The 14,059-nt window shown below is 39.7% G+C and overlaps 1 protein-coding gene across 1 annotated transcript in view; it reads right to left on the bottom strand.

Moving 5' to 3' along the window:
• The window catches only part of PTPRN2 (protein tyrosine phosphatase receptor type N2), a gene marked incomplete at its 3' end in the record, with an annotated part of 669,211 nt that overhangs the window by 234,280 nt on the left and 420,872 nt on the right, over positions 1–14,059 (bottom strand). The window contains exon 12 of the mRNA XM_081996867.1: positions 8,269–8,333. Coding sequence (XP_081852993.1) covers positions 8,269–8,333 — 65 coding nt within the window. The remainder of the gene's footprint in view (positions 1–8,268; positions 8,334–14,059) is intronic.

Here is a 14,059-nt window from a genome sequence, read left to right as displayed (position 1 = left end):
TCAACATCCTTCTTGTAGCGAGGGGCCCAAAACTGAACACAGGATTCAAGCTGCGGCCTCACCAGTGCCGAGTACAGGGGCACGATCACTTCCCTACTCCTGCTGGCCACACTATTCCTGATACAGGCCAGGACGCTGTTGGCCTTCTTGGCCACCTGGGCACACTGCCGGCTCATATTCAGCCAGCTGTCAACCAACACCCCTAGGCCCTTTTCTGCTGGGCAGCTCTCCACCCACTCCTCCCCAAGCCTGTAGCGTTGCATGGGGTTGTTGTGACCCAAGTGTAGGACCCAACACTTGGCCTTATTAAACCTCATACAGCTGACCTCTGCCCATGGATCCAGCCCGTCCAGATCCCTCTGCAGAGCCCTCCTACCCTCCAGCAGATCAACACTCCCACCCAACTTGGTGTTATCTGCAAACTTACTGAGGGAGCACTCGATCCCCTCATCCAGATCATTGATAAAGATATTGAACAAGACCGGCCCCAAAACTGAGCCCTGGGGAACACCGCTTGTGACTGGCCAGGTCAGCATGTTGACCTGGAGGGGAATGTGCTGCGCAGGGGCTGCTAGAGAGGGGACTGAGGGATCTGCCACCTCTTCCTCTCCTCAAATTGTTAAATCTGTGTTTGAGACTGCTTGAAAGCCACACATTCCTGCCAGGATCAAGCTCTTGCCTCTCGAGGTGGAAGAATCTCCCTTCTCACAGTTTCTGACTAGCTCTATCACTCAAACTTCAGTCAAACAGAATTTAATCCTAATTTACAACTGCCCTAGTCAACCTATTACGCTACTGAAGATTTTGTTTTCTTGTGAGTCATAATGAACTGGCTGCTTCTAGAGGGAGGATGTTGAATTTCGTGAATGAATACGTTATCTAGTATAAACAATCACGTTCTCCTATGTAAAGATTCTACATATCTTCTTTATGAATATATCCAATGCAGGCTGCCAAATCATAGGGTAGATAACACTGATTTTTAAGCAGAATTTCCCTGCAGTTTGCATTATGTAGTTGGTGCTAGTATCTAAATCTCTTTTCTCTACAGGTCTGTAATGGTTTGTAAGGGAAACTCTGCACTAAAAACAATGGCGTGACATGGCCTAAAACCAAGACAAATCCTTAAAGCAAACATATGCTACTTTTTTAATGGAACAATGTTAAAAAAGACAAAAAGAAACAATACTGGTAGGATGCATAAGTTCCTGAAGCCACGAGGCAAACCATATCTTGTTTCATTTTACATGATACTGAATAAAAATTGAATTGCTGTAGTTGTCATGGCAACTGCCACATCACTTGGCACTTCTGCTTCTTTAAATCACACAGTGCTACTGTAAAGGAATTCATGAACCAAGATGACACTTGAATACTTGCGCTTTTTATACTGTTTCAGGAGGAAAACATAAATCAATAAGCACTGATAGTTGTCTCTGAAAATCAGGTTTGTTGTATTTTTCTTAACATTATAATCTCCTAATTTCCTTGTTGTGTTCTTCAAAAATTTGTAAAGAAGGTGGAGGGCATTGTCACAATCAGAGCACAAGAAAAGAAATTGCTACTGACACCTGATTTCCAAACTGAAGCTGTGACCTGTCATTCGGATGTCAAAATACCTCTGCTATGCAATATTCAAATCAAATACAGGGGATAAACATTGGAACTTTGCCCCTCCACAACCAGAGACGGTGTGATATATGACAGAAGACAGTCTCAGTAGCATCCAGGCATCTCTTTATAAACTTATCAGTAGCTTAAAAGGAAAGGCTAACTATATACTTAAAGCTAAGTGTATTCTAAATGTTTGCAGAGTTGGGGCTATGATTTGTATCGTTTTAGTATGTTCTGTATATAACACGCAGTCACAGAAAGCATATGACAAAATAATGTGATAAAATAATATACATATTCATGCTGCATATTATTTGTTTTTATTTTGCCGTTTATTAATACTCTGGATGCAATTTATTTGAAAAGCAGTCCTCTGGTGGGCTATGTACCATAATGAATAGTTAATAAATAGCATTAACATTATCTCTAAATATTAGCTAAAATACATTTTGTGAAAACATACAAGATCTTAAATAAATGAGCCATAAAGATCCATCATTCTCTTTAGAGAAATTTAATGTTCTGTTTAGCTTTATTCCTTAAAGCTCTTGAAGCATTACTTCTAAACCTTACTGTATGACTAACATCTGATTAGCATCACTTTACTATACATGTATATTCACAAAACTGTAATAGCGAGATATTATTCACTGTCAGTAAAACTCCATAAAAGTAGTATATGACTGGCAGCATTCTATGTAAAATATAATCTATGAATTTTTAAGGGTTACACAGCTTCAGAATCTGTAACTTCTCTGTGTGACATAATGTAAATCTTACTCATTGTGCCTTTACCAAGAATATTTCTAGGATTGTACTCCTAACAGTTTTTCATTTAACGATTAATTTTCTTATTTGTAAAGATAGCCTTAAAGTTACATGCCTTAAAGCAAAGAGCCCATCTGTGACCTGGCACATGCCTTGCCCATAGCAATGTAAGTTGCTCCAAAACACTGTCCTTCTGGAAATCTCCGTTCGACTGCTAATCACCACAGCCACAATGATCAGCAAAAGCCAACAGCAAGAGCCGTCTGCAGGATCGCTAATCCCAGATTTCATGTAACAGGAAAAAACTCACTTTTCTGACCTCTAAGCCTTGGGTTTTGTAGGAAAAGATGCCGGAAGCAGACTCGTGGAAAAAGCCCTCCCGGGAGTCCCCTGGTCTGGGAATGCTTACACCGTATGGCAGAGACGTGTTCCCTCGTACGCACCTGTGCTTGGCTTCAGCCTAATTCATTCTGATAAGAAAAGGGTGGATTTCAATGGAGGTTGAAAAACTTACTCGTGACTTGGGCTAAAACTTGAGTATTTATTCAGGCACAGCTGCTGTTCCTACGCCGCGGTCGGTATCGGAGCTACCTTACCTACGCGATCTTGGGTACGGCGTCCCTTCCTGTGCCAGCGCACCTCTGGGCACCATACCTGCTCCAGATCAGGAGTGTTTGCTGGTTGCCGGGGTGTCACTGGAGGAAAGGCAGCAGGAGGAGATCCCAGGCTAATTTGGTCTTTACAAGCCAAAAGCCAACCTTTAGCGTTCTACCCAGTAGTCGGAGAAGATCAGAAAAAGCTGACACCTTATTCTTCAGCTTATTCTTCAGCAGTTGCAAATGATTTGTCAGGTTCTGCACTCACTCCAATTTTTTATGGATTTCCAATATCATTCTGGGTAAAATCTGGATACACAGACATTAATGACAAAATTTGGTGACATTAAGGAAGTTAATAAGTCCTAAATCTGACTCCTGCCTCAGAGGCTTGCACATCACTGGAAAGCCTGTCTTATCATGTCCTCTAGCTTCATTAGAATTTTTAAATGCAGATTTCTTTATTGTAGTAACATCACTTTATGCAGCATCAACATAATTCTACACCTATCAAAACATCCGTAAATCAGAATATCCTGAAACATGTCAAAATATCACTGCTCTATTTTAGAACATCCAGAGGTATGGCAAAGTGTTTATTTCACAAATATTTTGGGATATTTTAATTTGGTTTAGAAAACTATTCTAATTCTCATGTCTGCCATCTGAGAACCATGATTCAAATCCTACAAACAAAGGTACAATTCCAGTGATGAGTGTATTTTGTGTGGCCCTACTGGGAAATTGAAAGAGTTAATTTAAAATAATGTGTTCCAGAGTAGGTGCTATTTCACCAGCTCAAGACAGAAACAGTGCCATTCCCTCGGCTTGTTTCAGGCCTTGATTCAGATCATTTATTATTCAAATCACAGACTCTTAGACTCCAAAACATGATTTGAATCATTACACTTTCCTGAGCCACTGGAGAGCCTGACCTGTTATTCTGAAATTGTTGAAAAAAAAATTCAGCCAAAAGCTGGATAAAGAGTTATTTTTGCATGCCATAGTCACTGCATTTGAACTATTATTTGAAATTTCATAAACCAGAGCTGGATTTGAACCAGACAAACTCCAGTCACAGCCAAGCTCAGCGTGGAATTGAACTGAAAAATACTGCACTTTTATAATAATTCACAAGTGCTTATGTGAAAAGAAAGAAGTTGTTAAGTTCCTAAAGGATGTGGAAGGATTTCCAGGTTACTCAGTGACTTCTGCGCGGGGCTGTGGTTCATGGTGCCTGCTGAGCTCCTGGGTACAAGTCCAGCTGGACGAATATTTGTGTGGGACTGGGGCTCCCGAGCCCACTGAATCCTGAACTCAGCAGGACTCAGGCGGAGCCGTGCTGCTGCTAAGGAGGCTTTCCCTCCGTGTGAGACCAAATGCTGTCCCCAAGATCTCACAGGGGTGCTCAGCCATGCAGAGCAACAAGTTCAATTCTTATTTCTGCAAAACATAATGGTCCACATCAAGTTGTGAGATAGGAGAATGGAGTTACGGTCCTGCTTAAATGCTCTTTAGCTTTTCTTTTATGCTGTGTGGTTTTTTTTTTTACCAGCACTATGCCTCTTGTGGTATTATGCAAATATACATACAGATGACACAACACTTACATTCATACCTTACATACACTCAACTATAGGAGGTTATTGAACTTCTGAAGACGACCTTAGGACTTCAGAGATTTATTTCATGTGTGGGAAATCAAAAGAAAATACCTCAAAGACAACAGCAGCTTCACTGTATCTGAATAACCAAGAAGGTGTGAAAAGCTCACGATGAATTTGTGTGGCACAAACATCATGCATGACAGCGACTCAAAGAAATCTTGGAGGGCTACTGTATAGGAAGTTTTAGAGCTGTTATAGGTGCTGGAAAACTCCAAATAGAAAATAAACTTCTTAGGAAATATAATTCCAGAGGTAGTCAGTACTACAACAATGCACACATCCTCAGGATTTCAGTGTCGGCACTGGTTTTCTTTACAGCAGAGTTATTCCTGGTTTTCTGATATAACAGCATTCTTACAAACAAGATAGGTGCCAAAATAATTAGCACACTAACAGTGGCACACAGCACATCAAACTCCAATCCAACTCTCTGCATCCCTGGACTGTTGAATATTCTGTTGGCATCATTTAGGTGTTGAGGTGGCTGTGCTGTGGAATCACAGAATCACAGAATCTTTGGGTTGGAAGAGACCTTTAGAGGCCATCTAGTCCACCCCCCCTGCAGTGAGCAGGGACATCTTCAACTAGATCAGGTTGCTCAGAGCCCCATCCAACCTGACCTGGAATGTTTCCAGGGATGGGGCATCTACCACCTCTCTGGGCAACCTGGGCCAGGGTTTCACCACTTTCATTGTCAAAAATTCCTTCCTTATCTCTAATCTAAATCTACCCTCTTTTAGTTTAAAACCATTACCCCTTGTCCCATTGCAACAGCGCCTGCTAAAAAGCCTGTCCCCATCTTTCTTATAAGTACTTTACTTTAAGCAAGTACCCTTTAAGTACTGAAGCACCAGTAAGAGTCCGTTGTTCCACAATGACCTGAAAGAAGCTCTGCTCACCTGCAGTCCAGGCAATGCTTTGCACTATATCCTCCAAACCTTCCCAACCTTCCCATGAAACATATAGAACTTTTGAGACAACATCCTGACACATGAGCAGCTTCTGGTGTTGCAGTTTAGGAACTCGTTTTTAATCCTGCTATAAGCAGAGCCTACGCTATGTTGTCAGAATGCAGCTAACCTCAGCTCTATCCAAAAAACTCAAGAAGCTGTGGAAATTTTACATGACACAAAGATGATGAACGGTATTGCAGCTGTGGCAGACTCCAGACCCATATTGTTAATGACTACGTAGCACATGTTTATGCAGTGACATAACAGCTATTCATCAGCCCTCCCTGGACTTGACTGAATGTCTAACTAAGTTTGGCGTGAATTTTATAACCTGTTGTTGCTTTTGAAATGCTCTTCCTGAGATAGAAGGAGAAAGTGAGAGATTGAGTAGCTCTGAGAAGCATTTCTCTTCTCCACAGGGAAAGAGACAGTTTCCTTCTGCCGCAGCCAAGGCCTGGGTAGTCACTGGTGTCCGTGCATTTCTTACTGAGGCACAAATGCTGTTATCATAGATCAACACCTCAAACAGATTCCACTGTCCAGAGCAACACATGAATTATTGCTGAGCTTAGAACAGTTCCTTCATTTGTTTATACAGCTGCTCCATTTGCCACTAGTATCTCGGCTATATTTCTCTTGAGCTATTTCAGATATGAAACTTGCCATGCAAAATCAATCCTTTTTATTTTACAGTCCTGCAAGTGAAGATTATATATCCATTAACTTTGTCATGAATCTGACATACTGTCCAAACAAAAAGGCCATTTCTCATTCTGAAACTAAAGAGTTTTTTCTAAGTACTTTTGATTTGAGCATTTGACTTTGATTTACAGTTAACATTACATATAATTCCATTCCTACAGTGCAAAGAAAAAGAAGTCCTTATTAAACAAAAGTCTCCTTCATTATGTCAAAATATGTACTTTCTATTATTTTAATACTGTTAAACACCAGGGTGAATAAAAACAAACTGCAAAACTGGATTAACATAGTTAGATGTAACCTGAAATAGCCTTTAGAAAGCTATGATAGCCTAAATATATGGGATGTGAGTTCTGCAGTGCCTTTACTAAACTGAGCACAAGAACCAGGCTGAGGAGATCTCTAGCCTAAGAATCTGTCCATTTTTTTTCTAGTTCTATTAGCTAGTCTGAAAAAAAGCTAGGCTTTATCGAGGCTATACCTCCAGTACATCCTTAGACAACCATGGTTACAACAACCCTATTGCTACAACGTGGATCAATGATGCATTTAACAGGTGAAAACTTTTTGCATTTAAAATATCCAAAAGTTCTTTCTTTCTCCATCGACCACATATAAGATAACAATTCATTTAACAGTAAGCATCTGAAGTGAAGTGGGTTTTCATTTCCCAGATGACTTTTAAGCCAACTGGAATCCATTCAATAACTGGAATCAGACAAATTGCATGGAGTTAGTGATTTCATTAGGATGAGGAGTCCTGTTGGGTAAAATTTTACTGAATGTGCCACAGTCCTGGTGCTCCTGTTATTTAGCAGAAACCAGGGCTTGTGGATAGCACAAATGCAAGCTTTACTCTGTCCTCAGTCAGCACACAGCCTGAGGTGCACAGCCATGCTGCAGGATACACTTCCCAGCTCTTGAGTTTAAGCACCCTTGAGAACCTCAACTAGTTAAACCAACTCCAGTTAAGGAGAGACGCTGTCTTTCATTTTCCGATGTTCTCACCTATGTTTGTTTCCAATTTCTAATTTTTACACGCATTCTTATGACCCTGATCATCTCAGCAGGTGTCAGTGTTGGTACCTTTTCAGGACCAAGTCTCTTAATAATGTCAATAGTTACACAAGGAACCTCGGAAATCCTGGCAAGTTAAGTTCTTAGTCATGAACTGGTAAAAATTAGAAATATAAAAAATGAAAATCAGTAGAAAAAGAAAAAAAAAAGGTAAACACTCTTTCAGGATATTACAAGTTAGTAGTTCATTATTCTTAATACTGAGAATAATGTAGTCACAAAAAAAAGGCATTTGTCTATCCCTGTGAGCATCCACCACTAGGAAAATTACTTAAATGAAAAAAAAAAAACCCCACAGACAACTATGTACACAAAATTAGCATGAGAATTAACAATCAACTGTAGTTCGTACAAAGTTCTTAGCAGATAGCATCATCTTTATTAATAAATGATGAACTGCTTAGTGGAGTTTTTGCTTGGTGATATCACCATAATAACAGACACATGTTTTATTTATGCTTCAGGTTACATCCAAAATAAGCAAGTCATTCACTGTCAGATTCTCTCTAACATCTGAAGGCTCTTTACCCCAAATTTAAACTTTCATTGATTTAGATGAGATAGCACTCCATCAAAACCAAGGGGAATAATACGATGACTTCAGTTGCTGTGCTCATCTTTGGGGATTTTGTTCCTGTGATACAACAAAGCAAAAAACTGCATTTCTTAAAGCCGGCTGCACTTTTCTCATAAGGATGGTATCTTTTTCTCTGTGGGATACAGTGCTATTTGTGCAGCAGATTGTATTTTGACAGATGCAACTGTATCATAAAAAGGCCCTTAGCACTATCAGACTGGTAGCTCACAAATGTTTATGAGCTCCAGTATTTCTTAAAAAAACCCAACAATTAAAATGTTTTTGAGAGTGTAAAATGCCCCCAAGCCACTTACCTCCCCCACACCGGTCTGCAGAATTTTCAGTCCAGTTGTTTTTTCAAGCTTCTCTTTGTTTAGGGCTGTAAGGAAAAGTAAGATTGAAAGAGTTAAAGGAAAGCTGGAATAGGCATGATTTTGCAGCATTTACAATATAACAAACCTTCTTTACTCCCTCAGTAAATTCATGACAGTTCCTACCTGTGCATCTATGGAATATCTTTCCCTGATAGCAACTCTGCTAGTCTGTTTTTCGAACGCATAGGTATGCCATTAATTGTTCCTTATTATGTGAAAAAGAAAGCCAAACCAATTCTAGTTCCCTTGTATACACAGTATTATACACATTTAACACATACACAGCATGCTTGGAAAGTTCTCAGTGGAAAGTTCACTTCTTCAGTGGAAACTTTCCCACCTCTGAAGAGCATGGCAACACATTTATTTATGAGTAGAAATGAAGCCTTGCAGCCTTGTTAAACTCGCCTCCCTTTGGCCCTCTAGTCATTGACCACGTAATCCAAGTGACTCATCTAGGTTCTCCTTGCAGTCAATGGAAGGAGATGGACATTTAATACGATGAGTCATCCCACGTGTCTCACACACATCTGCAGGCAGCCATCTCTTTCCTTTGATTACAGACACAATTTGGATAGACTCAGCTTTTCAATTTAAGTCGCCTAAAGGAAACGTTCCTACAGAAAGGACAAGAAGTGTGCTAGAACATATTGTACACTGTAAATTTACATAAATATACTGAAAGGAATATTTTTCTTTCATTTGTGAAAAATACTCTTTAATTGTTGCCATTTGAAACACATTCAAACCAGTTCAGATTGCAGCAGACAATTCTCAGAAGCAATATTATTGTGAACTGATACTTTATTTAGTTTGTCCAAAGTGCAACAGAAATGACTTACATTTATTTCAGAGGTGAGTCATATCATTAGGGCTCAATCTCACCTCATATATCTAAAATGTGGAAAGATTTTGCTGAGAGTTTGCATGTGCAAAAACTCAAGAAGTGAAACCTCAAGCAATTCTAATACGGAGAAACTTTTCTGACATGCCCCCATCCAGAAAGGGATGAATATTGCTCATTATAAATGGAGAGGAAAGCTCTGTCCACCTTTTAGACCCACATAGCTTTATTTTTTCTTGTTTTTAATATGCCACCGATTAAGCAGGTAGGAACATGGAGTCCCAAGCTAAGAAAGCTTAAATGCATGTTTTCATGGATGACAGCCTAAAACCTGCTTACAATACTTATATACTTAATACTTACGCCATGCTTTACACATTCACAAACATATTTATTCCACCCAGAATTGCAGGGACCACATGAAAAGGATAGTTGCCTGGACCACACGGTTTGAGGCTACATTTTCACTGTGCTGTATGTGTTGTGCGTATGAATTTTCCAAAAAGAAGTAAATCTTTGCCAGCAAGGTTGATTTTCAGCCTTGAGATGCACCCTGGACTGTGGTGTTTCACTGACGGCTGATGACCGACGGCTGATGACCGACGGCTGATGACCTGCCATGTCACGTAACAACATTCCCCCTTTTGGTTGTGCCATTTTGTTGCAAAGATATGCCATGCTACCACACTGCCTCACACCCAGCATACACATTAAAGGCAGATTTCTACCACATGTAAAAATTTGGAAGTTCTATAAAACCAGAAAGCTCCACAGCCTCCTTCAAAGAAACTGAATGGTCCGACAAATGATTCTTTGGTAGCTTAGAATAAAGACAACTGCACAGCAGAGCGGCTGCAAAATAAATGGCTATCAGTAAATAACAAGGCTTAAATCCCAGTGTGTGATTTCCTACCACATGAACAGTTAATAGAAAATATTGGGTCTGCTGGATTGCTGAATTTTATAATTACTATTACATATTTGACCTCCTTTATATAGGTTTCCTGCAGACTTTAATTATTGAAGCTTTGATATTAAAAAACAACAAAAAAAGTTTGCTTAACACTCCCCTTTCCCCCTTGATATTGGCTAAGACACAAAAGACAGCTCTGACAGCCGTGCTAACATAAACCCTGCCAAAATTAGGAGGCATGAAGGCACGATGTGTTATTGATTAAATCATAACCTGAAAATGGTCAAACTCAGGCACTGTCAGATTGTGGAGAGACACAGCAGAGAGTCTCCAGCATGTTCACTCCAGGTGTGTACAGGAGCATATTTTAGCTAACCTTGAACTCCACAAGCAGTTCAGGAAGGTCAAGAAATTCTGCCAAAAAGAGTGATGCTGAAGATGAAGCATCAACCACATATCAAGTAGCTCTTTGAAGCTGATGAACAGTGAATATAACTACTTAACTTTTTCTATGCCTAACTATAATTGAGAATTTAAGACAATAAAAAGTAGTTGATAGCCTATAGATAGATGAGGAAGAAGTGGTGGGAAAATAAATACAGATATTTAGAACAAGCTACTAATCTTTTGAAAATTGGCCTAAATTTTTAAATAGTATTTTAGTGTACTACCTGCTAGCTTTTATTCCAGTACAAGTATACAGCAGATGATGTTTCTGTTGCAAATTTTATGAACTGGAAATGATAATTCTGGGTAACATGGTATATTGCACATTCCATCAAAGTTTATTTTTTATGGCCACAGTTTAAAGTCCTAAAATACTAATGGAGAACTGACAAGCTCATCAGCAAAGAGGCATAATAAAAACAGCTATTAAAAAAAAAAGCAAAAAAAAACCCCAAACCAACCCAGTTAGCAACATATAAATCCCTTTTTTAATCTTTCACTGAAACAAAAAGGGCTTCCAAACACACAAAAAAGGAGGCCTTTAAATTAAATTCACTAGATGAAGGATATGCAAATTACCTGAAGAAGCGGAGCCCTATAATGGTCTCAAAATTCTGCAATAGCCTATTTAATTAGTATTTTAATTTATCAGAATAATTCTTTGCACTTGACAATTTATGCAGTATTCCATATAATTAAGCACGTAGCTACAGTGGAATAATTTTGCCTACTCTCTGTATACCAGTTATTTTAACCTGAAAGAATCTGTGGAAGTCTCTTCTGTGATCTAAATTACAATGGGGACAACTTAATGGCTTTGCTCTATTAGAGAGCACGATGAGGGTGTTACTGAGTGTTTTAAGGGTAGGGATTGTCACTGTTCATAGTTTTCACTAACCTGAGGGAGGTCTGATGTGTTTTCTGAGGGCTAACGTTCATTTCCTTTGTCAAAGTTATCTGTCAGTGGCTTAGTCAGGAATTTGAGTGTCTAGTTTTGTAGTTGGCAGGTTTAACCTTGGAGTCCATCGGTTATTAGGAGAAGCAAGTTATACACGGCTTTGAGCAGACCTCCAGCCTCATTACAGCATTTCTGGAAGAAGGCAGCCCTGAGAAATGAATGGTTCACAAAGGTTTACTATATCTCTATAAAGCACGTTGCCAAGCACAACCGCACCCTCCGGCTTACCCGTGGGAGCACACGCTGGCACAAGTGAAACGAAGGAAGGGTTTCTGCAGGAGGCTTCTTTGGTCTGTCTCCTGTGCTGCTGCAGGATTTACCTGCTCCAGAGAAGAAACTATCCTTAAATACAAAAAGTATTTGTGGGAAGATGGTATCACTCACAAGGAAACCTTATTTTTCTGCTGTAAGTCTGAATTTGAGGGTGTGCTGTATTTAATTAAATGGAGAAAAGAAAAAAACCAAGTACTTACAGACATGTGATTCCCCTGACCTCTATTACATGCCCATTTTAGAATGAGCCAATTCATGCCCTAGACTCACTAACTATATTGACTCGACCTCCAGTCAATAAAGTGATGGAGGGCAATTAGTTCAGATTTACTGTCGGCTGTCAGATGAATTCTACAACAACCACCTTCTTGCCATCAGCTTGTTGCAAATCTCCTTTCATAGAGCCACATTCAGAAGAATTGCGTTTGTTTTTCCCTCTTTGAGGAAAGGAAAGGGAAAAGGAGGAAGGGCAATCCAGAGAGATGGTAAGTGTTATAGCTTTTCACTTTTTAACGAGTTTCACAAATCTATGACAAGCAGATGTTGCATTTATTTACATCAAGTTAGTCTTTGCTTTCTCCTCCCCTACGAAGAATGTCCCGATTATATGGAAAATTTCTTCACAAGGTCGACCAGAAAGACTACCTTTATGTTTGGCAGACCTACACACTGTGCCATGCATATACGCAGAAGATACTAAAACCTTGGTCCCTTGCAATTCAGTGAAAATGGATTCCCATAATATTTGGGCTCTCCCCGTGTTGAGAAGAACACAGTCCCAGAGTAAACCTGCCTTCGCACAGTCAATGCACCTCCTGAAACTGCTGAGGCATTCAGACCACTAAATGAGAATGGGACAGAGGAAAACCACACCGTCGGTTCAGCACTCTCTAAGTCTTTTCCCTATGGAACAGCCCGATGTTACACGGGTTTTTCCCACCTCATTCCCTTTCCTTTGCTGGAAGTAATTAAAAAGTACTTTAATGAACTTTGAATTAGATAGTTAGGTATGACCATGTTCAGACGAATAGACTTTCTGGAATAGAAGATAAACTCTCCCTGACTTTGGTGTACATCTCCGGGGTGGTGTGTGGAGAACCTGTGCCCAGCCCTGGGCACTTCCTCCAGTGGCTACAGCAAATCCGTGAATCTGTAACTCCTCTCCCTGGTCAGGGGTAGCATCAGGCTGCAAGTAAATAAATCAAAACCACAACATGAGCATTCGAAATGCTCCAGCTTGAAACAAAAATGACTAACTCGTGTCCAGATACAAGGGGAGGAAGGGTCCCTTTACTCAATTTTACACTTCAGTTAGTGAGCGACAAGTACACAGGATGCAGGCAAAAGGTATTTTGTCTTCCAATCTTTACTGGGTGATGGCATGAGATAGTTGCTTCATGTGTAATTTCTAGTTAACTGGAAGCCAAGCCTGGAAGGAAAATGGTTGCAGAAAAGTCAAAGTCACATAGCTGTGCTAGCGACAGCCTGCTAAATATTATGTCATATTCAATTTTCAAGTAATTTTTCAAATTATTTTAATTAGATATTGTTTCCGTCTCACGTGCATTAATTTAATTTCTGATATCAACATTTCAGATTTCAATCTGTTCAGATGCAGTACTTTGCTGCCTGGAGTAATTTAAAATATTGTTTGCATCTCCAGCAGTTTTGAGGGCACGCATCCTTTACAACCTGCTCTAGCCAATAAAACCAGCAGGTGGAAATTCAGGCCATGCTCACCACTCCCAGTGCACCTTTGCATTCCCACAGTTTTTGGTACAAGGCAGCCGAATCTCCATGCACACAGTCAAGGAATTTTCCATCTCTGTTTGTCTTTAGTTCTGGTCAAAAAATACACACCAAATCCATCTGTCAGGTAAATAGCAGCATTGCATGTTGCTGTAAGAGAAAAATTGGCCCATACTTGAGTAGCTAGGAAGAGCTGTATATTTTTTAAATTCAGTCACTGAAACAATGTCATTTTTCTCTCTCTAAACCATCTACCTCCCACGTCCCTAATGTCCCATGGTCAGATAATATTCAAGGATAGAGCAGCAAAGACCTGATACATCAGGACCTCACACAGCTGCCTGTTTGCATAGATTAGGTATGTATTTTAAACACATTCTTTCCGCCTGACTGCTTGCATTGATTTATTTTTACTTATTTAATAGATACTGTTCAATTGTATGTTTTCCCTTAACTGTCCTTTAACATGAGCACACTGCTATTCTAAAACATGACATTTAAATCGTAGTTGAGGAGTTTGGGATAATGCAATAACATTTTTGTATTT

Source organism: Phaethon aethereus (genome assembly GCF_964289735.1).
Source record: "Phaethon aethereus genome assembly, chromosome: 2".
Classification (NCBI taxonomy): Eukaryota; Metazoa; Chordata; class Aves; order Phaethontiformes; family Phaethontidae; genus Phaethon; species Phaethon aethereus.
The sequence above is the reverse complement of the archived record's forward strand: the minus strand, read 5'-3'. Positions and strand labels throughout refer to the sequence as shown.